At 45.4% G+C, this 22,196-nt stretch overlaps 1 protein-coding gene and 1 non-coding gene across 2 annotated transcripts; one reads left to right on the top strand and one right to left on the bottom strand.

Annotated features, from left to right (window-relative positions):
* Window positions 1-956: 956 nt before the first annotated feature.
* Window positions 957-21,316, bottom strand: Lgals3 (galectin 3). The gene is made up of 6 exons (XM_045154772.1): window positions 21,243-21,316; window positions 10,210-10,231; window positions 8,540-8,905; window positions 6,970-7,058; window positions 5,591-5,756; window positions 957-1,252 (listed from the first exon to the last, which is right to left on the bottom strand). The coding sequence occupies exons 2-6, from the start codon at window positions 10,225-10,227 to the stop codon at window positions 1,097-1,099; spliced, it is 795 nt and encodes a 264-aa protein (XP_045010707.1). The 5' UTR covers window positions 10,228-10,231; window positions 21,243-21,316; the 3' UTR covers window positions 957-1,096.
* LOC123462460 lies at window positions 2,032-2,138 on the top strand. Its single transcript, XR_006638282.1, has one exon. It is a non-coding gene; the product is annotated as a U6 spliceosomal RNA (small nuclear RNA).
* Window positions 21,317-22,196: the final 880 nt, after the last annotated feature.

Genomic DNA, 22,196 nt, shown 5'->3' with positions numbered 1-22,196 from the left:
TTATATGTTGACTACATTATACTCTTGATTGTTTTAGATTATATTCCGTAAAAAGCTTGCTAGCAGACAATATGCAGTATTAGTTCTGGCCACAGCCTCATCCTCCTCTTATTTACTGTGTGTCTTGGTTATATCAAGAAACCAGGGCTGTACCTGGGTGTGGTGGTGCACGCCTTTAATCCCAGCACTCGGGAGGCAGAGGTAGGAGGATCGCCATGAGTTCAAGGCCACCCTGAGACTACATAGTAAATTCCAGGTCAGCCTGGGCTAGAGCAAAACCCTACTTTGAAAAATAACAAAAAAAAGAAAGAAACCAGGACTGGAGAGATGGCTCAGCAGTTAAGGTACTTGCCTGCATAGCCTAATGACCAGAGTTCAATTCCCCAGAATCCACATAAAGCCAGATGCATAGGGTGGTGCATGCATCTGGAGTCCATTGTCAGTAGCTGAAGGTCCTGGCATGCCCCTTCTCTGTCATTCCTCTATCTCTCTGCTTGCCAATTAATTCATTAAAAAAAAACCGCATTCATTGTAATTGGCCTATTCCACCCAGGACTGTGTAGGTGCGCTCTGTTTGCTTCACATGGTTAAGATGCCCAAACAGTGCACTTCTCAGAACATTACTAACATGATTATGTTTCTCTTTTTCTTAATATATCTCCTTAAAATGAGAGGATTTCCATTGTAGCAATTTTTAGTTTTGAGAAAACCCTAAAAGGGGAGAATTTGGGATAGTATTTCTTCTTAAGGTCAGCAAGTATAAAAATTTGGGCAGACCTTGATAGAGGATTAATGCTATTATTTGGCTTTCCTTTACACATCATTTAAACTGCTCTGATTAAATAACACAAAAGTGTAACATGAACAGGCTGTAATCCCACCTCATTGAGACAGATTGCAAGACCTGTGTAGGCAACTTGACAAGGTGCATAAAGCCCAAAAAAGCAAACAGATAGTTTAGCATAAGACTGTTTATTAAATGATGGCTTACAAGGATATGGAGAAATAAATGTAAATTGTTTTCACTTACAGTGAACATGAAACCTTTAAATGTATAAGGTTTAAATTCAACCTTTAAGTATCTCCCCCTGGAAGACTATATCATAGCATGTGAAGCACTGGTGAGGTTTATGTCACCAGAAATTCCCAAACTGCTGATTTCCCTGAGATTTTTCATCCGATGATTGTACTGCAACAAGTGAGCATCATTGACCGCAACCTTGAAGTGGTCAGGTTCAACCAGTACTTGTATCTAAAAAGACAACACATGCTGTTAGGTAGTGCACCTAGCAGGCTTCAGCTATTCCACAATATGTATGTTTTCCAAAACATCATGTTGTACATGACATATAATGCTTATTTGTCTATTTCAATTAGAAGGGAAAGATTTTCTTATTAATTTTTCATGCATTAATTTTTAACCAGTCTAGCCTGAGTTCAGAAGTCCACAAATGTAACTTTATCACTTGTGCAACTGATTAAGACCCAGAGAAAGTAACTTTATAGCAAAAATAGACTCTAGCTTATTCAGGTTTAAACAATAAAAATCAACGCAAGAAAGTTACTAGAAGAGTACATGGGGGAAGGGAGAATATATTGGGAAAGCTATCAAAAGATAATAAGAATTTGCCTACAGAAAAACTTAGTTTCTATGGGTCCTAAAATACCTGAAAGTAACAAACAGCAAAGTAGGAATCCCTTAACAGAGTGGTAAGAATAGCATCTAGGCTGGGAAGGTGATTTAGCAGTTAAAGACCCTTGAGAAGAGGAACCAGGGCTGGATAAATGGTTTGGTGGTTAAGGCGCTTGCTTGCAACGCCAAAGGCACAGGTTCAATTCCCCAGGGCCCACATAAGCCAGATGCACAAGGGGGTGCACGCATCTGGAGTTTGCAGCAGCTTGGAGGCCCATTCTCTCTCCCCCTCTCTCTCTCCCTCCCTCCCTGCATATTTCTCTCTCTCAAATAAACGAAGAATAAAAAATACTTTAAAAAGAAGGCCAGGGCAAACGCAGTTTGCAATCGTTAGTGGTGTGCTTGCTTCGGCAGCACATACACTAAAATGGGAACAATACAGAGAAGAATAGCACGGCCCCTGCGCGAGGATGACATGCAAATCCACGAAGCATTCCATATTTTTAGAGCTGCACAAAGCATTCACATTCACTGGGCACAAATGTTCCAACAGTTCTAGCCAAGTATTCATGCACCCATTCAGAAAATAGAAAATGCTGAGCTGGGAGTTGTTTTGTAACTTTAAACAGTGGGGGTTGTTACTCTGCTTGGTTATGGATGTGGGAGAACAAAAAGCTATCCTGCCAGCTCTCGAAGGGGTTCCAGTGTCTGTTATGCTTCAGGTTTGAATTATTTTCAAAACTTATATAGGGGGTTGGAGAGAGAGCTTAGCGGTTAAGGCACTTGCCTGCAAAGCCAAAGGACCGACAGAAGCCACATGCAACAGGGCGCACATGCATCTGGAGTTTGTTTGCAGTGGCTGGAGGCCCTGGCGTGCGCATTCTCTCTGTGTCTCTCTCTCTCTCTCTGCCTCTTTCTCACTCTGTCTGTTGCTCTCAAATAAATAAATAAACAAAAAAATTAAAAAGAAAAACATATAGGAAAATAAGTCCTTGGTAACAATTCATGTTACACTATGGTCTGAGGGCTACTTAATGCTTTTATTTCTGCTTTCTCTTCCTCGAACTCACGATGATCCTCCCACCTCTGCCTCCCGAGTGTTGGCATTACAGGCGTGCGCCACCACGGCTGGCTACATTTGACTTTTGATGTGAGTTCTGGGGACCTGAAAAGAGGGTCGCACACTTGCGTGGCAAACGCTTTACCCACTGAGCCATCTCCATAGCCCAATTTTGCAGCCTTATACAACAACATTTTTAAAAATTTATTTATTTGAGAGACAAAGAGGCATATAAAGAGAGAATGGGTGTGCCCACCAGGGCCTTCTGCCATTCCAAATGAACTCCAGTCACATGTACCAACTTGTGCATCTGGCTTATGAGGGTCTTGGGGAATCAAATCTGGGTCCTTTGGCTTTGCCTTAACCACTAAGCCATCTCTCCAGCCCACAAAATGTTTTATTTGGTGTGTGTATTATTATTATTATTTACTTGCAAGCAGAGAGAGATAGAAGAGAGAGAATGGGAACACCAGGGCCTCCAGCCACTGCAAATGGACTCCAGATGCATGTGCCACTTTGTGCATCTGGCTTTACATGGGTACTGGGGAATCAAACTCGGGTCACTAGTCTCTTCAGGCAAGTGCCTTAATTGCTGAGCAATCTCTCCACCCCTGTATGTGTGTTTTGAAACAGGGTCTTATGTAGGCCAGGTTGTCCTCAAACTTGCTATGGAACTAAGGATGACCTTGAATCTCTCACTATCCTGCCTCCATCTCCTGAGAGCTCGGATTACAGGGATGGACATCACACTCAGTTTTATGTGGTGCTGGGGATTGTTCATGATAGGCAAGCACTCTACCAACTGAGCCACATCTCTAGCCCATAAGCTTTTTATTTAAATTTATTTTTATTTATTTATTAGAGAGAGAGAGAGAGAGAATGGGTGCACCAGGGCCTGTAGCCACTGAAAACAAACTCCAGATGCATACACTACCATGTGCATACATGGCTTACATGGGACCTACAGAGCCAAACCTAGGTCCTTAGGCTTTGTAGGCAAGCGCCTCAATCACTAAGCCATCTCTCTAGCCCCCATAAGCTTTTAAAATATGGTGTTGGCGTTAGCCAGATCCACAAGGGGGCGCACGCATCTGGAGTTTGTTTGTAGTGGCTGGAAGCCCTGACGCACCCATTCTCTCTCTCTCCCTCTATCTGTCTTTCTATGTCTGTAGCTCTCAAATAAATAAATAAATAATGAACAAAAAATAAATAAAAGAAATAAAATAAAATAAAATATGGTGTTGGGACACAACTAAGGGCCTAAACACACACCTTACCGCTGAGCTTCCAAACCCTTATCCAAATTTCAAACATGCTCATTCTTTGAAAAAAAAAGTTCTAAGTCTGGTTTGGTGGTACACACCTTATTCCTAGTACTTAAGAGGCAGAGGTATGAGGATCACTGTGAGTTCCAGTCTAACCTGAGACTACATAGTGAATTCTAGGTCAGCCTGGGCTAGAGAGAGACCCTACTTAGAAAAGCCAAAACAAGGGCTGGAGAGATGGCTTAGTGGCTAAGAGCTTGCCTGTGAAGACTAAGGACCCTGGTTTGAGGCTACATTCCCCAGGACCCATGTTAGCCAAATGCACAAGGGGCACATGCATCTGGAGTTTATTTGCAGTGGCTGGAGGCTGTAGTATGTCCATTCTCTCTCTCCCCCTCTTTCTCTCTCTGTCTGTCATTCTCAAATAAATAAAAATGAACAAAAAAAATTAAAAAAAAAAGAAAAACCAAAAAATGTGGGGGGGAGGGAGGGCATTACCATGGGATATTCTTTACAATCATGGAAGTTGTTAATAAAAAAAAGAAAAACAAACAACAATAACAAAAAAGCCAGGTTAAGCCAGGTGTAGTGGTAGACACCTTTTAGCCCAGCACTTGGGGAGGCAGAGGTAGGAGGATCATTGTGAGTTCAAGGCCACCCTGAGAATACATAGTGAATTCCAGGTCAGCCTGGGCTAGAGTAGCACTTATAGCTGTGTTCTGAGCAAATCCTGCCTTTGTAGGAACAATCAAACAGCTCTCCTCAAAAGCTATGTTTGGGGACTGTAGAGATGGCTTATTGGTTAAGGTGCTTGCCTGCAAACCCAAATGGTCCAGGTTCAATTCCCCAGTACCCATGTAAACCAGATGCACAAGGTGGCGCATGTGTCTGGAGTCTGTTTGCAGCGGCTGGAAGCCCTGATGCTCCCATTCTCTGTCTATCTGCCTCTCTCTCTATCTCTTTTCTTCTTCTCTCTCAAACAAATAAATGAAGAAAATAAAATAATTTTTTATAAGCTGAGTTTAAAGCCAGGCATGGTGGTGCACACCTTTAAGCCCAGCGCTTGGGAGGCAGAGGTAGGAGGATCACTGTGAGTTCAAGGCCACCCTGAGACTACATAGTGAATTCCAGGTCAGCCTGGGCTAGAGACCCTACCTCAAAAAACAGAAAACAAAAGTGTACAGTAGCAAAGCATGGTGGTGCACACCTTTCAGTCAGCACTTGGGAGGCAGAGGTAGGAGGATTGTCAAGTTTGAGGCTACCCTGAGACTACATAGTGAATTCCAGGTCAGCCTGGGCCACAGGGAGACCCTACCTCGGGGGGTGAATGGGGGGAAGCTATGTTTGGCAGAACAACAGTTTTGTTCTCCCTGGTTTTAGTTCTAACCTTGTCTGTGACCCTGTGCAGAAATGAAATGGAGAAAAGGTGGGGACACAAAGCCTGAAGCTGCGTGCACTTACACACGTGAAAACACACACACACACACACACACACACACAAACACAAAGCGATCAAGACAAATGCATGATGCACGCACAGGACACACGAAGACTTCAAGTGTGTTGTGGTTTTAAAGAGACAGCACCATGATAAATGTATACTCTCAATACAGAACTGCAGCAATGACTTACTTTGAATGGTTTGCCGCTTTCAAATGGGAAAGCCGATTGTCTTTCTTCCTTTCCCCAGTTATTATCAACCTTCGTGTTGCACACGATGACTCTCTTGTTGTTCTCATTGAAACGAGGGTTAAAGTGGAAAGCGACATCGTGCCCTCTCTTGAAATCTAGAGCAATTCTGTTTTAAACAAGAAGCTGAAGTTATTAAGGTAATTAAAGTATGGAGATGGCTTAGCAGTTAAGGTTGCCTGCAATGCCAAAGCATCTGTAAGCCAGATGCACAAGGTAGCACATGCATCTACAGTGGCTAGAGGCCCTGCTGTGCCCATCCTTTCTATACATGCCTCATTTTCTCTCTCAAATAAATAAATAAAATGTTTTTTTTTAATATTTTATTTACGTATTTGAGAGGGAGAAAGAGAGAGAGAATGGGCACACCCGGGCCTCCAGCTGCTGCAAACCAACTCCAGATGCATGTGCCACTTTGTGCTTATGTGGGCCCTAGGGAATGAAAACTAGGTCCTTTGGCTTTGCAAGCAAGCACCTTAGCTGCTAAGCTGTCTCTCCAGCCCTAAAAAATGTTTTAAGTAATTAAAATCTGGTTATGGTGGCACACACCTTTAATCCCAGCACTCGGGAGGTAGAGGTAGGAGGATCACTGTGAGTTTGAGGCCAACCTGAGACTCCATAGTGAATTCCAGGTTAGCCTGGGCTAGAGTGGAACCCTACCTAGAAAAACCAAAAAGGAAAAAAAAAGGATCAAGAGAAGAATATATTTCTGAAAAGTAAATCTCCTCATGACACATAGAAACTTTCTTTTTTTTTTTTTTTCTTGTTTAAACAATACAGTCCACACCTAAACAGAACACAGTATGTTGTCATTCACTGGGAGTGACATAGACACTTAGAAAAAAAACTACATGGGTATTGTATTGCACCAATCTGAATGATTGGTATAGCCAAGATTCTAGTATGTAATTGTAAAAAATCCTATTAAAATTCAAAGTAGATTGTTTTTTGTTTGTTTGTTTTGGTTTTGGTTTTTCGAGGTAGGGTCTCACTCTAGTCCAGGCTGGCCTGAAATTCACTCTGCAGTCTCAGGGTAGCCTCCAACTCATGGTGATCCACCTACCTCTGCCTCCCAAGTGCTGGGATTAAAGGCGTGCGCCATCTTTTTTTTTTTTTTTTTTTTTAAGTTGATTCTCACACTACCCCAGTCTGACCTGGAATTCACTATGTAGTCTCAGGGTGGCCTCAAACTCACAGCAATCCTCCTAACTCTGCCTCCCGAGTGCTGGGATTAAAGGTGTGCGCCACCACACCTAGCAAAAGTAGGTCATTCTTATTTCAAAGCAATCAGGAAATGTTTGATTGGGAATGTCCCTCTTTACCTGTTTGCATTGGGCTTCACTGTGCCCATGATGGTGATCAGCATGCGTGGCATGACGCCTCCAGGCAAGGGCAGGTCATAGGGCACAGTCTGGGAGGAACAAGTACATATGTGTCCATAAGCAGCCATGCCTTCTTGAGGAAAGAAATTCTGTTGCTAAAGCTCAGTCAATATTAACCCATGTGTCCAATCAAAGTCCTGTGTTAGATCACCTCACCAGGTTCCTAGTCAGCCCTGCCCAGGGCCTGAAGAGGTAAGGTTCCCTATGTTCACAAATGGATCACCAAAAATGAGGAAATCAAAAAGGAGAAAATACTCCTGTTAGGAACACCCCAAGGGCCATCCCAATCCATAATTCATTCATAGAGACTTTTTTGGAAAGCCATTAAGCTACACCTTGTGACCAAATTAATCTTGTGTCACTCTCAAGTCCCTTGTCACACAGCATACTGCACTGTAGTTATTCTGCTCCCATGGGTGGGTTTGTGTCACATTCTGGGGCTCTGAACTCACAGGTCACAAGCAGGATGCTCTGTACATGGCGAACACCGAGCATGTACTGTTAACTGTTCGTGCCACAAATGAATTATTGAGCTAAGTGTTTTAAGGTGCTGTCTTGTACCCTAGCAATGTCCCCATGGTCTTTCACTGGAACCCCTCCCACCCTGTTTTTGAGGTAGGGTCTCACTCTAGCTCAGGCTGACCTGGATGGAATTCACTATGTAGTCTCAGGGTGGTCTTGAATTCACAGTGATCCACCTACCTCTGCCTCCCAAGTGCTGGGATTAAAGGTGTGCACCACCACACCTGGTTTAGAAGGATTTTTTGAAACCAGATGATCTTGCCTATCCCACATGCCCACTCAGTGACCCTGGGCATTCTCCAGTGCCCCATTTCCATATGAATAAAATGGTTATAATAACAGTTCCTCACGACGTGCTTACAGATTACATGTGAGAACACTGTTCTCATCTACTCATTTATTTATTTTTTAGTTTTATTTATTTTATTTTATTTCTTTATATTCTTGGGGTTCTTTTTTTTTTTTTTTTTTGAAACAAGGTCTCACTCTGTAGCCCAGACTGGCCTGGATCTCATTATGTAGCCTAGGCTAACTTCAAACTAATGGCATTTCTCCTACTCGATCTTCCTGAGTGCTGGGATTGTAGACAGAGCCACCACATCCAGCTAGTGTTCATTAATAACAATAAGCAAAACTCTGTCCCATTCCTAGCTGTTTTGTTTTTCAAGGCAGGTTCTTGCTGTACCCAAGGCATACCTGGAGTTCACTAATGCAGTCTCAGGGTGGCCTCAAATTCACAGCAATCCACCTACCTCTGCCTCCCCAGTGCTGGGATTAAAGGCGTGTGCCACCACGCCTGGCCTATTAAAGCACTTTTTATCACTGCCTTGTCATGTGTGCCTACCAAGAAGTAACAGAACTAACACTTGGCTCCTACTAGACCAACACACCCTGTGGTTGGACCCTGAGAAGTAGCTCGATGCAGCAGCCTTAAAGTTGTAAAGCGTTGGGTCTCCATCACGCCCTCTGCTCTGCACACAGTTCTTACCAGTGGCCCAGCGGGGGCACCATATGGGCCGGTGCCAGGGTAGGCCCCAGGAGCAGTGGGCCCAGGCCCGCCCGGCTGTCCTGGGTAGGCTCCAGGTGCAGGTGGTCCAGGATACGCTCCAGGTGCTGTTGGGCCTGGGTAGGCACTGGGCGGGGCCTGGCCAGGATAAGCCCCTGGAGGGGCTTGCCCAGGATAAGCCCCTGGAGGGGCCTGGCCAGGATAAGCCCCTGGGGGAGCCTGGCCAGGGTAGGCTCCAGGGTAAGAGGCACCTGGGTAGCCTCCTGCCCCAGGTGCAGGCTGGTTCCCCCAAGCGCCAGGCCATCCTTGGGGGTTTGGATTCCCAGAGCCAGCTAAGGCATCATTCAGCTGGAAAGGAAGACAAAAACAATTAAGGGATGGAAAACATTCACAAAACAATTTACCAGACAACAGGCATTTGTGATCTAAGGAGAAAAAATATGGGCAAAGTATAAAACTCAGAACAACAAATTTTCCCCACCATGAATAGTTTTGCGTTCCGAAGGCTAAAATTAGGCTTTGGGATTCCATATGCTGTTTCGCTGCATTCTGATCTCCAATCACCTGAGATCAGATCTCAAGTCGGGACCTGGCTCTCTATCTACAGACACTTGTTTTCTTTTTTCTTTTTTTTTTAAATTTATTATTATGATGATATCATTTATTTACTTATTTATTTGAGAGCGACAGACACAGAGAGAAAGACAGAGGGAGAGAGAGAGAGAATGGGCGTGCCAGGGCTTCCAGCCTCTGCAAACGAACTCCAGACACGTGCGCCCCCTTGTGCATCTGGCTAACGTGGGACCTGGGGAACCGAGCCTCGAACCAGGGTCCTTAGGCTTCACAGGCAAGCACTTAACTGCTAAGCCATCTCTCCAGCCCTTCTTTTTCTTTTTTAAAAAATATTTTATTTATTTTCAAGCAGAGAGAGAAAGAAATGGGCACACCAGGGCCTCTAACTGCTGAAAATGAACTCCAGTGGCATATGCCACTTTGGAATCTGGCTTTACATGGGTACTGGGAAATCTAACCGGGGCCCTTTGGCTTTGCAGGCCTTAACAGCTGGGTCATCTCTGTCCCCACGTCCGTGTTTTCTTTTTTTTTTTTAAATATTTTTTTAAATTTTATTTATTTATTTATTTGAGAGTGACAGACACAGAGAGAAAGCTAGATAGAGGGAGAGAGAGAGAATGGGCGCGCCAGGGCTTCCAGCCTCTGCAAACGAACTCCAGACGCGTGCGCCCCCTTGTGCATCTGGCTAACGTGGGACCTGGGGAACTGAGCCTCGAACGGGGGTCCTTAGGCTTCACAGGCAAGCGCTTAACCGCTAAGCCATCTCTCCAGCCCACGTCCGTGTTTTCTAAGCAGCACAAGACACAGCTGCCTGTGCGGGGATGCTCAGGCTGCACTGCAGCAGGGTGCTGCTCCCAGCAGGGTGAGGGGGCACTGCTGCCCGGGCCTGCCATCCCTAGCTCTCTTAGGGACATTGCTTCTGGAAAAACAAGACTCCAGTTCACAGAGTCTTAACAGACGAGAGAGTCAACGCAGTCTGCATTGGAGGAGAGTGGGAAGGAAAGGTCTGGTGGTGGGAATGAACCCCTCAACCCATGCGAATGTTTCTGAGGCTAAGAAAATTCATATGAAACGCTTACCGAAAAACTGTCTGCCATTTTCCTGAGAAGGAAAGAGAGAGAGAAGTTATTCTTTGAGCCTGAAAGATTTTACAAGTCTTCATGAACTTCAGCATCCCACAGTTCAAAGGCAGTTCTGGTCAGACCACGGGCATCTTGCTTAAGTCAACAGTACAGAACCATAAAAATATACAAGGGTGGGGATATTTCCCAAGCCCTATTAAACTCATAAATTCAAACTTTGAGCCGGGTGTGGTGGCGCCCGCCTTTAATCCCAGCACTTGGGAGGCAAAGGTAGGAGGACCTCTGAGAGTTCGAGGGCACCCTGAGACTGCATAGTAAATTCCAGATCAGCCTGAGCTAGAGTGAGACCTTACCTCGAAAAACCAAAATAAATAAATAAAAATAAAAAATAAAATAAATAAATAAATCAAACTTTGATCACCAGAGCTTGTGTTCTATCTAGATCGGGAGAGTAAAAAGCTCACACAATGCTGGAGGGGGTAGCAGGAAGGAAGTGTTCTATCCTTCCTAGTTAAAACATGATAGCAGTCTTGGCTCTCTCGGGCCTCCCTCCATTTCCTCTGTTTCTCTACCACTTCTGACAAAGGCTCCGCTGTGGAAATACAGCCTACCTTCCATCTCTTACCACACAGCCCCATACCCTCTCCAGGAGTTTGGAGCATAGCTGTGTTGGTTCTTATTTCTGGCATAGATATTATATCATTATTTATTCCTCTGGCATACAGTGATGCCAGGCTGCTCTGTGGGTGTGAGGATGAACAGGCCATACTTCAGGATCAAAGGCCACACTCCAGCAGGGGAGGTGAGACACACATAGATGTGGCAGTGAGAGATGACCAAGTGATCGGTGCCATTACACTGAGTGCCAGGGAATTCAAACCTGAGCTTGCTTCTCAAATTGGAAGGAAATGTGGTGTTTGACCTTATCTTTGAAGGGAAGGTAACATGTGGGGCTTTTATTTGTCTGTTTTGCTTTTTGGTTTTTATTTTCTTTTTGATATGTAGAGTCCAGGCTGGCCTTGAACTTGTGATCCTCCTGTCTTGGCTTCCCAACTGCTAGAATTACAGGTAAATGCCACCACTGGGCCCGGCTATTTTAAGGTATTTGTTATTCTGAGTAAAATCTTTGGCAGTGGGATCTGAAAAGGTGGTTCAGTGGCTAAAGGTGCTTGCTTGCAAAGTCTTCTGGCCCAGGTTTGATTTCCAAGATACCCATATAAGCCAGACACAAAAGATGATGCAAGCACACATGCAAATAAATCAATTTTAAAATTTTAGTCTGATGTAGTGGTGCACACCTTTAATGCTAGCATCAGGAGGCTGAGGGAGCAGGACTGATGTGAGTTCAAGGCTAGACTAGGGCTACAGCATAAGTTTCAGGTTTGGACTAGAGTGAGACTTTGCCTCATTAAAAAAAAGGGGGGGCTGGAGAGGTGGGTTACCGGTTAAGGCACTTGTCTGCAAAGACAAAAGGACCCAGGTTCAACTCCCCAGGACCCACATAAGCCAGATGCATGCAAGGGGGGTGCATGCATCTGGAGTTCGTTTGCAGTGGCTGGAGGCCCTGGCATACCCATTCTCTCTCTCTCAAATAAATAAATAAAAATAAAATATTTAAATATTTAAAAAATATTTAAACAAAAAACCAAAAATCTTCAGCAGTAAAACTAATAAAAGTGAAACATCCAGGCAATGTGTAGAAAAGTGTTTTGAAAAAACCAGGTAGAAGGCCACCCTGAGACTGCATAGTGGATTCCAGGTCAGCCTGGGCTAGATTGAGACTCTACCTCAAAAAAACAAAAGCCAGGTGGGTTGGAGAGATGGCTTAGTGATTTAGGCACTTGCCTGCAAAGCCTAAGGACTCATGTTCAAGTCTCCAGGTCCCACGTAAGCCAGATGCATAGTGATGCAAGCACACAGGTTGCACATGTGCACAAATGGGGTGCATGCATCTGGGGTTTGACTGCAGTGACTGAAGGCCATGCACTCCAATTCTCTCTCTCTTTCAATATCCAACTTAAAAAAAAAAAAGCCAGCCAGGTGTGGTGGCACATGCCTTTAATTCCACCACTCGGGAAGCAGTGGTAGAAGGATCGCCATGAGTTCAAGGCCAGCCTGAGACTACATAGTGAATTCTAGGTCAGCCTGGGCTAGAGTGAGACCCTACTAGAAAAACCAAAAAAAAAAAGCCAGATGAGATGTGGTGGTGCATGCCTTTAATCCCAGCACTTGGGAGGATTGCTGTGAGTTTGAGGCCAGCCCCAGACTACATAGTGAATTCCAGGTCAGCCTAGGCCAGAGTGAGACCCTACCTTGAAAAACCAAAAAAAAAAAAAAAAAAAGAAAGAAAGAAAGAAGAAAAGTATTTTGAGGTTAGATACTATCAAACAAATAGGCCCAAAGCTGCCACAGGGCTGGTTTGGGGACATCTGCCCTACTTCCTCTTGCAACTATCTGAGCCTCTAGCAGCTCCAGTTCTAGCAGCTCCTACTGGGAGCCACAGAGAGCAATTTTGGAAACTCCTTTTTCTCTTTTTCCTCATGACAATGGGGCCTTGGGTGGACTATAGACACTCTAGCATCAAGTTACAGGCCCAGCCACCAGAGGGCAGCTCTGCACCATTACAGCAGGGGCGAGTTCCTTGTAAACTTTCAATCACTTCCAGTCATATTGATACCACCAAAAATAAGAATCTCAGGCTGAAGGGATGGCTTAGCGGTTAAGATGCTTGCCTACAAAGCCAAAGGACCCAGGTTCAATTCCCCAGGACCCATGTTAGCCAGATGCACAAAAGGGCCCACGCTTCTGGAGTTCACTTGCAATGGCTGGAGGCCCTGGCACGCCCATTCTCTCCTTCTCTCTCTCTCTCTTTCTCTCCCACTTTCTCTGTCAAATAAATAATAATAAAATATTTAAAAAATAAGAATCTGTTTCTCCTGATTTGCCACCTTGTGATACTTTATAGGTTTTAAGCTCTCATGACAATCCTCCTGCCTCAGTCACCCAAGTGCTAAGATTAAGGCATAAGCCATCCCACTTGGCCTAGGACATTTCTTTTTTTTTTTTTTTAAATTTTTATTCACTTTTATTTATGTATTTGAGAGTGACAGAGAGAGAAAGAGGCAGTTAGATAGAGAGAGAGAGAGAGAGAGAGAGGGAGAGAGAATGGGCATGCCAGGGCTTCCAGCCACTGCAAATAAACTCCAGACACGTGTGCCCCCTTGTGCATCTGGCTAACATGGGTTCTGGAGAATCGAGCCTTGAACTAGGGTCCTTAGGCTTCACAGGCAAGCGCTTATCCGCTAAGCCATCTCTCCAGCCCCAGGACATTTTTTAAGAAAAATAAAACCTGTGAGTTCAAGGCCAGCTTGAGACTACATAATGAATTCCAGGTCAGTCTGGACTACAGCAAGATCCTTCCACAAAACATTAAAAAGAAAGAAAGAAAGAAAGAAAGAAAGAAAGAAAGAAAGAAAGAAAGAAAGAAAGAAAGAAAGAAGGAAGGAAAAGGAAAAGAAAACTTCTCATTTTGGATGCTGTCAGGAAACAATCTTGAACTTCATAGTGGGCAGAGAGCTTAGCACCCTTAATTACATGCTTCCTGCCCATGGACAACATCCCAAAGACAACAATAACTTTATGGCCCTTGACTTCTTTTAAACGTCCTCACTGCACAGAAGCATGTATTCTAACTTCAGCATCATTGTCACTGCAGGCAGGCTATGTGTAGGCTGGACACGGTCCTGTGCACAGTACGTGAGAGCAGAATCTCTGACTTCAATCCATCAGCTGCCAGGAGCACACTACCCTACAACTTGTGACACTGTTTTCAGACATTACCAAATACCCCCTGAGGCAAAACCGTGGATGGCTGAGAACTGCCGATCTTGGCTAGTTAGCATGTTTATTTCTTCCCAAGTACACACACAAGGCAATAAAAACCAACTGGGACTTTCAGTTGTTAAAATTAGGCAACTTTCACAAGGAGGACTGGGGCACAACTATAATCCAAGCACTCTGGATTCTGAGGCAGGAGGATCATGAGTATGAGGTCAGCCTAGGTTACATAGGGAAAGCCTGTCTCAAAAAGGTGACGGGGGGTGGACGGGGTGACCAGGTGTTGCGGCAGACTTGTGATTCCAGAACTCAAGAGGCAAGCTGGAGGATGCATTGAGTTTGAAGTCACCTTGGTCTATTTTCAGACAAAATTTCAGATCAGCCCAGACTACATAGCAAGACTGATACAAATAAAATAGTTAAAAACAACAAGCCAGGCGTGATGGTGCACATCTTTAATCCCAGCACCTGGGAGACAGAGGTAGGAGGATTGCCGTGAGTTCAAGGCCACCGTGAGATGACAGTGAATTTCAGGTCAGCCTGGGCTAGAGCGAGATCCTACCTCAAGAAAAACAAAAAGAACAACAAAAAACCCACAATGATAACAACAACAAAAACTAGCTAACATTCTAATATTTGCTTCATAAAGTATCTCATTAATGGAACTCCAATAGAATTAAGATGTGCTTAAAGAATGAGTATACTAGAAATTCAAAGTTATTTCTTTTTTTAAATTTTTATTTTTTTAAACTATTTTATTTATTTATTTAGTTGAAAGAGAGGGAGGGAGAGAGAATGGGCATGTCAGGGCCTTCAGCCACTGCAAACGGACTCCAGACACATGTGCCACCATGTGCATCTGGCTTATGTGGGTTCTGGGGAATCGAACCTGAGTCCTTTGGCTTTGCAGGCAAATGCCTTAACTGCTAGGCCATCTCTCCAGCCCTCAAAGGGTTATTTCTACTTTGAACACGTACTCTTTCCAAAGCCTCTAATCAGGATATTCAATTGATTTTCCAATCAGATCAACTGAAGTTTGGAAAACTAAGCAGATTCCACTGTCTCACACAGGCTTTGGTGACGGTCTGGACTGTGTTGTGCCACATTCTACAGGCCCATTAGAATAATGACACCCTGAATTTGTGTGGCAATTTCCAGTTTTCAAAGTGTTTTTATGTATCTATTCTGTTAGAACTCTTATGCAAGTACCAGAGGAAAATAACTCCACTGTAAGGTAAGGAAACGGGTTCAGAGAGGTAAGGTGGTGGCCCAAAGTCATCGGCTCATTGTTAGTTCAGGGACAAGGACCCACGTCTCCTGACTCCTGATTCAGGCTCATTCTGTACTAATAAAAACCTCACACTTTGATGTCTTAAAGTATAGTCTTTTGAAAGTGTTCATTATTTCACTGAGAAATTAACTCTCGGCTGATTCATCCAGAGCTACAGAGCATGTTGAAATCGTAAACAAAAAATGAGATGTGTTTTTGTTCAGACGCTAACTGGTGACTCATTTGGCACACAGCTACACTAAACACAGGATGCCATTGTGCACAGTCACACTGCTAATCACAACCACATTTTAGCCAATAAACTGTATTTTTCCAAAAACACAGAATGTACTATTTTGAAAAAATTATTTATTATATTTGCAAGCATTAAGAGACAGAGAGAAGAGAAACAGAGAGAGAGAATGGGCATGACAGGGCTCTTCAGCTTCTGCAACTAGACTCCAAATGCATGTGCCACCTTGTATATCTGGCTTTATATAGACACTGGGAAATTAAACCCAGGTCGTCAGGCTTTGAAGGCAAGTGCCTTAACTGCTGAGCCATCTCTCCAACTCAGAATCTACTATCTTAATTGGGTCAATCCCCAGCCATCAGATTTCTTTTATTAAAAAAAATGTTGTATTTATTCACTTATTTTGAGAGAAAGGCAGATAAAGAGAATGGGTGCACCAGGGCCTCCAGCCACTCCAAACAAACTCCAGATACATGCACCACCTTGTGTATCTGGCTTATGTGGGTCCTGGGGAATCAGACCTGGGTCCTTAGGCTTCTCAGGTAAGCGCCTTAGCTATTAAGCCATATCTCTAGCCTCAGATCTCTTTCCTGAAAAATATTATAGGGCTAGAGAGATTGATTAGTGGTTAAGGCACTTGCTGTGAAGCCTAAAGACCCAGGTTCATGTGCACAAGATGGCACATGCATCTGGAGTTTATTTGCAGTGGCTAGAGGCTCTGGTGCACCCTTTGTCTCTCTCTCAAATAAATAAAATAATTTTAAAACATTTTTTTTAAAAAAGGACTATAACCTGTTCTTTTCAAGCCAAGGTTAATAGCCTAAGGACTCTGAAGAGGTTATATATTCAGATAAGTGTCTTCTTTTTTAAAAAAATATCTTGTTTTTATTTATTTGAGAGAGGGAAAGAGGCAGAGTGAAAGAAAGAGGGGCGGGGGGAGAGAATGGGAGAGCCAGGGCTTCCAGCCACTGCAAACCAACTCCAAATGCATGCACCATGTTGTGCATCTGGCTTGTGTGGGTCATGGGTAGTCGAACCAAGGTCCTTTGGCTTTGCAGGCAAGTACCTTAACCACTAAGCTACCTCTCCAGCCCACCCCCTTTTTTTTTTTTTTTTTTTTGAAATAGGGACTCATATAGTCCAGGCTTCCCTCAAACTGAGGACAACCTTAAACTCCTGATCTTTTGCCTCCATTTCCAAATGTTGGGATTACAGGTATTTGCCACCATTTCCAATTTGTGAGATACTAGGATTCAAACCCAGGGCTTCATACATGCTAGCAAGCACTGTACCAACTAAGCTGTTTTCCAGCGGTTTGCTGGTTTTTAACTTGTTTCTGTTCTCTTCTTTTCTTTGGGGGGGGAGGTGGGTTTACAAGGTAGGATCCCACTGTAGCCCAGGTTGATCTAGAATTCACTATATAGTCAAAGGGTGGCCTTGAACTCACAGCAATCCTCCTACCTCTGCCTCCTGAGTGCTGGGATTAAAGGCGTGTGCCACCATGCCCAGCTAAAATTTTTTATTTATTTGTGTGTGTGTGTGTGTGTGTGTGTGTGTGACAGGATCTCTTGTTGCTACAAACGAATGCCCATCTGTCTTTACATGAGCAGTTGTGGAACTGAACCCTGGTCAGCAGGTTTTGCAGTGATGTACCTTTAATCATTGAGCCATCTTTCCATTCTCTTGCTCTATTCAATTTTTGTTTTTGTTTTAACTTTTTCAAGGTAGAGTCTCACTCTAGCTAAGACAAACCTGAAGCTCACTCTAGTCTCAGGTTGGCCTTGAACTCACAGCAATCCTCCTACCTCTGCCTCCCGAGTGCTGGGATTAAAGGTGTGTGCCACCACACCCAGCCTTCTCTTCCTTTAATTAATTAATTTTTTTTTGAGAGAGAGAATAGGCATGCAGGGCCTCTAGCCACTGCAAATCAACTCCAAACACAAGTGCCCACAGCTGGCTTACGTGGGTACTAGGAAATCAAATCTGGGTCCTTTGGCTTTTCAGGCAAGCGCCTTAACTGCTAAGCCATCTCTCCAGCCTCAGAATACAGACTTTTTTTTTTTTCTTTGTTTTTCGAGGTAGGGTTTCACTCTGGTCCAGGCTGACCTGGAATTCACTATGTAGTCTCAGGGTGGCCTCGAATTCACAGTGATCCTCCTACCTCTGCCTCCCGAGTGCTAGGGTTAAAGACATGTGCCACCATGCCCGGCTAATACAGACTATTTTAATCAGCTGGTAATTGGTATCTCTCCCTTTAATAGAGAGGAGTTACTCACTGTAATCTGCTGGGCCCACCTAGCAATCACCCAGTTGTCTGGGTTCCCAGGAATTCTGGAATTTCTGCTCATAAAGGTCCTGGCCTTTATACAAACTGTAAAGTAGCCAATGAACATATTCCCTCAGGGATCCTGGGCCCTCCCACACTCTCTCCCAGGAGCTCAGGCCAGGCACTGTGCTTCACACCCTTGCAGAAACACTAAACAAGGCTTGAGTGAAATCCACTTTCCAAAGCCACACAGTCAGTGAGGTGAGTTCCAGACAAACATCAGTCCCTTCCCAGGACTCTCCCATCAGGGTTCCCCACATCAAGGAAGGTAAAGTTACTTCGTGCTTCTTAGTTACCGATTTTCTCCCCTTTGGAAAAACTGAGCAGCAGTCAAGGGAGAACACATGACCCCTGTCAACACTGAACTAGAACCTAGCACACAAGGGCCCTGATGGACTTCATTTACCAGCTCAGAATGCAAGGAGACTAACCAGTGCAGGCCCCAGACATAAAGAGCAGTCTACCACCCAGGAGTCCTCAGCGGGCATCTGTGTCTCAGACAACCCTAGTAAAGAAAGGCCTTCCTTTAGACGAGTTGCCATGAGTCTCAGGCACGTATGTTTGCAAGCCATTTGGTAGTTAAGGTCAACATGGGATTCTCAACTTACACTATGTGAATACAGATCTGTGTTGCAGTGAGGAGTGGTGATGGCGGGTGTTAGGCAAATAGGTACCTAATTTATAGATGGGACCAACGGGGGTCTCTTGAGCTCACTTAGCAAAAAGAAAAATGTCTTTATTTTATTTATGTATTTATTTTAAGACAGGGTCTCACTATGTAGCCCAGGCTGGCCTAAAACTCTCTATGTAGCCCATGCTGACCTCAAACTTGAGGTCTTCCTACCTCAGACTCCTGAGTGCTGGGATTACAGACACATTCTACCACATCTTGCTAAGTGAAAAGTTTTTATAAAGCACCTGTGTAGATTTTTGAGACAGTGAAGTAGAAATGATTAAGAATCCTGGGACAGAGCAAGGTGCACCCATCCTTACTTGAATATGACCAGCTTTTTGGGGTTAGTCCATCAAGCAGTACTCTCTCCTCTGCAGCCTATGTAATTTAGTGAGGCATCTCCTAACGCCTCTAAGTTCTAAGCCTTCAAGGACCCCCATCAAGATTCCCCCTAGAATATGGAATAAGTGCAGAGTTTAAGCTGAACCCCCAAACATGTTGAATTTAGGAACTAATTACATCCTGTAAAGTCAAGGTACTTTTGGGATGACCATCTTTAGACTCCAACACTCTACTCAGAAAGGGCTCAGAACGTCCTGAGCAGGGCATGGTGGCACATGCCTGTAGTCCCAGAACCCAGGAGGCCGAGGCAGGAGGACTGCACAAACAAGGCAAGTACCAGACCAGCCAGGACTACATTGCAAGACCCTGACTTAAACAAAACAAACAGCAAAACAGGGCTGGAGCAATGGCTTAGTGGTTAAGGTGGTGAAGGCCTGAGAAGCCTAAGGATCTAGGTTCAACTCCCCAGAACCCACATCAGCCAGATGCACATGGTGGTGCATGCGTCTGGAGTTCATTTGTAATGACTAGAGGGCCTGGTGCGCCCATTCTCTTTCACATAAATAAATAAAATATTAAACAACAAAACAGCTGGGTGTGGTGGCCCACTTCTTTATTCCCAGCACACAGGAAGCAGAGGCAAGAGGATTGCTGTGAGTTTGAGACCACCCTGAGATTACATAGTGAATTTCCAGGTCAGCCTGGGTTAGAGAAATACCCTACCTTGAAAAACCAAAAAAACAAAAAATGTAACAAAATAATAAAACCCCGCAAAACAACAAAACCTAAAAACTTCCATGCTCAAGTTCTTGAGTCTTCCAAAAGGAAACTATTGTTGCAGAAAGTAAGTCTTTATTACTAAAATTTTTATGTAACAGCCAGGTGTGTGGCTTATATTTGAAATCTCAGTATGTGGGAGGCTGAGGCTAGCGGAGCATCAAGAATGATTGAGGTAGCCGGGCGTGGTAGCACATGCCTTTAATTCCAGCACTCGGGAGGCAGAGATAGGAGGATCGCCGTGAGTTCAAGACCACCCTGAGACTAAATAGTGAGTTCCAGGTCAGCCTTAGCTAGAGCGAGACCCTACCTTGAAAAACTGAAAAAAAAAAAAGTGATTGAGGCCAGCCTGGGCTACATTGTGATTTTTCAGGCCAATCTGGGTTGCAAAGTAAGATCCTGTCTCAAAAAAAAAAAAAAAAAAGCAAAATAAATGTTATGAAAGCACACAATTTTCGAATTTATGAGGTTTCTGAACTTGAGGCAAACAAGTTAAGAGTTCTGGAATTTAGTGAGTTTTTTTCATGCTTTGATCACAACTATTTTCTTCAGCGGTAACTGAGCCTGGCTTCTATTCCTTTCCCAACAAACAGTGGGTCACTGAGCTACAGATGTCCTCATTGTCCAGCAACCCAATTCCCAAGCGTCACTTTACAAATATTCCAGCCTCTGGAACAGCAATCACTCTAGCGGTGCAAGGGTGACCCTGAAACCTAAGTCGCAGTCTCAATCCCTGTGTCATTGATCCCCTGGCAGCAAGAAGTTTAGTGTTTTCACTTGAACAACGGATAATTCAGCATACGTTTAAAATTTAAAAGCCCCCCCCCTCCCCGCGCCCCAGCTAGGGCTCTGCACCCTGAGATTAACACTGAGCCACACCCAACACTTCCTCAACTTGGATCAGAGAACTTACTAACCAAATCAGCCACACTGGCCAGGGATGAGTCATTTGGCTTGCCAAAGCTGCGGGACTGCATCTTTAACAAGGTGGACACATGCCCACTCGTTTCCACACGCAGCACCGTTTCCAGTGGGGTCAGCAGCATTCAGAGACGGGCTGCAGCCCCTGCCATTGCTGGACCTGGTAGAAGTCACCGGTGTTCCACAGCAAGATCTCCTCTCCTTGCAGGCTCAGCAGATGCCCCAAAGTGACAGGCTAGCCAAATCAGGGGGGCCCAGGAGACCCACCCTTGGGTCCCGGGATGGAAGACCTGCTTCCTGGAGCCACGCTTAGAGGCTTGGCTTGGTTTGAGGAGCGCACCTGCGCTATTCCATTCGGGTGGGTTCCAGCAGATTGGGAGGAAGGAGGTCGTGGGCTGGGGAGTGTGTGGGGGCGCACTCTGCGTGCAGAGTGGGACCCCGGCTAAGTCACCTCCCGGGTGCCGCATGGGTGCCCTGTGTCCCGCAGATGCCCGCAGACGCCCCCGCCGCCCCAAGAGTGTCCCCGAGTAGCAGACCTGGGAGAACCGAGTCGGGTCGCTGGCTCTCCCCAAGCCGCACCGAGCGGCGTCCGGAGGCCCTCGCCCAGCCCCGCGCCCCCCGAGCCGCTCACCTGGCCTCGGCGCTGCTCGCTCGCTCCCGGGATGCTGGCGCGGCGCTGCGGGAGCCGGGGCGGCGGCTCGGCGCTCAAGTACCCGCGGGCCGGCCTCCCGGGGCGGGGCAGCGGCCCTGCCCAGCCGGCCCTCGCGGGGGACGTGCCTGGAGCCGCCCGGAGCCGCCGCCCCGAGGCGCAGGAGAGACGCTCCCCAGCCGGGGCGCGGGGGTGGGTGGACCCGGAGGGCCGGGCGCGCCCCCAGGTCTCCTGCGGTGATCTGCTCTCCCGGGGCACCACCGCTGCTCCATCCAGACCCAGCGCCCCGCTTAGCTCGCTGGCTCGTTTACTTAGGTCCTACCTGGAGCACAGGCATGCTGCGTCCCCAAGCCTTTCCTAGAAGGGCAGCAGTGACGTGTGTGTGTGTGTGTGTGTGTGTGTGTGTGTGTGTGTGTGTGTGTGTGTGTTGTAGGTAAGAGGTGTCCACATCCTTGGGCTTGCATTCATGTGTGTGGGGGAGAGGGGCCCCCTGAGATGTAGAGGAGGTTTCCACATTCTTGGGCTTGTATTCATGCCTGGTCAGAACTTGACTGGCCTGGGTGCCTCTCAAACCTACAACCGAGAGTTGGCTCATTTCTATGTATGTATGTGTGTGTGTGTATGTATGTATGTATGTATGTATGTATGTATACATATGGTAGGTGCACCAGGACCTCTTGCCACTGCAAACAAACTCCAGATGCATGCACCACTTTGTGCATCAGGCTTCACACAGGTACTGGGGAATCATCCTAGGTCATTAGGCTTTTCAAGAAAACACGTTTAACCCATGAGCCATCTCTCTAGCCCCAAGCAGTGAATGGTTTTGCTGTTTGCCTCCCCTGCGTGCTCTGCCTCTATTCGGGTTGTCCTCTATTCAGGTTGTGGTGTGTCATGGGTCCTAAGTAAATTTTTTGTTTGCTTATTTTGTTTTTT

Source organism: Jaculus jaculus, chromosome 7 (genome assembly GCF_020740685.1).
Source record: "Jaculus jaculus isolate mJacJac1 chromosome 7, mJacJac1.mat.Y.cur, whole genome shotgun sequence".
NCBI classification, from domain to species: domain Eukaryota; kingdom Metazoa; phylum Chordata; class Mammalia; order Rodentia; family Dipodidae; genus Jaculus; species Jaculus jaculus.
Note: the sequence above shows the minus strand (reverse complement) of the source record. Positions and strands in the feature narration are given on the sequence as shown.

What these genes read in the sequence shown, in the direction of transcription:
- Lgals3 (XM_045154772.1), bottom strand. An exon ending in GTGCCCCCGCTGGGCCACTG is followed by an intron (nt 7,059 to 8,539) that starts GTAAGAACTGTG and finishes TGTTCCTCCCAG; the next exon opens with ACTGTGCCCTATGACCTGCC. An exon ending in AAAGCGGCAAACCATTCAAA is followed by an intron (nt 1,253 to 5,590) that starts GTAAGTCATTGC and finishes TTGTCTTTTTAG; the next exon opens with ATACAAGTACTGGTTGAACC.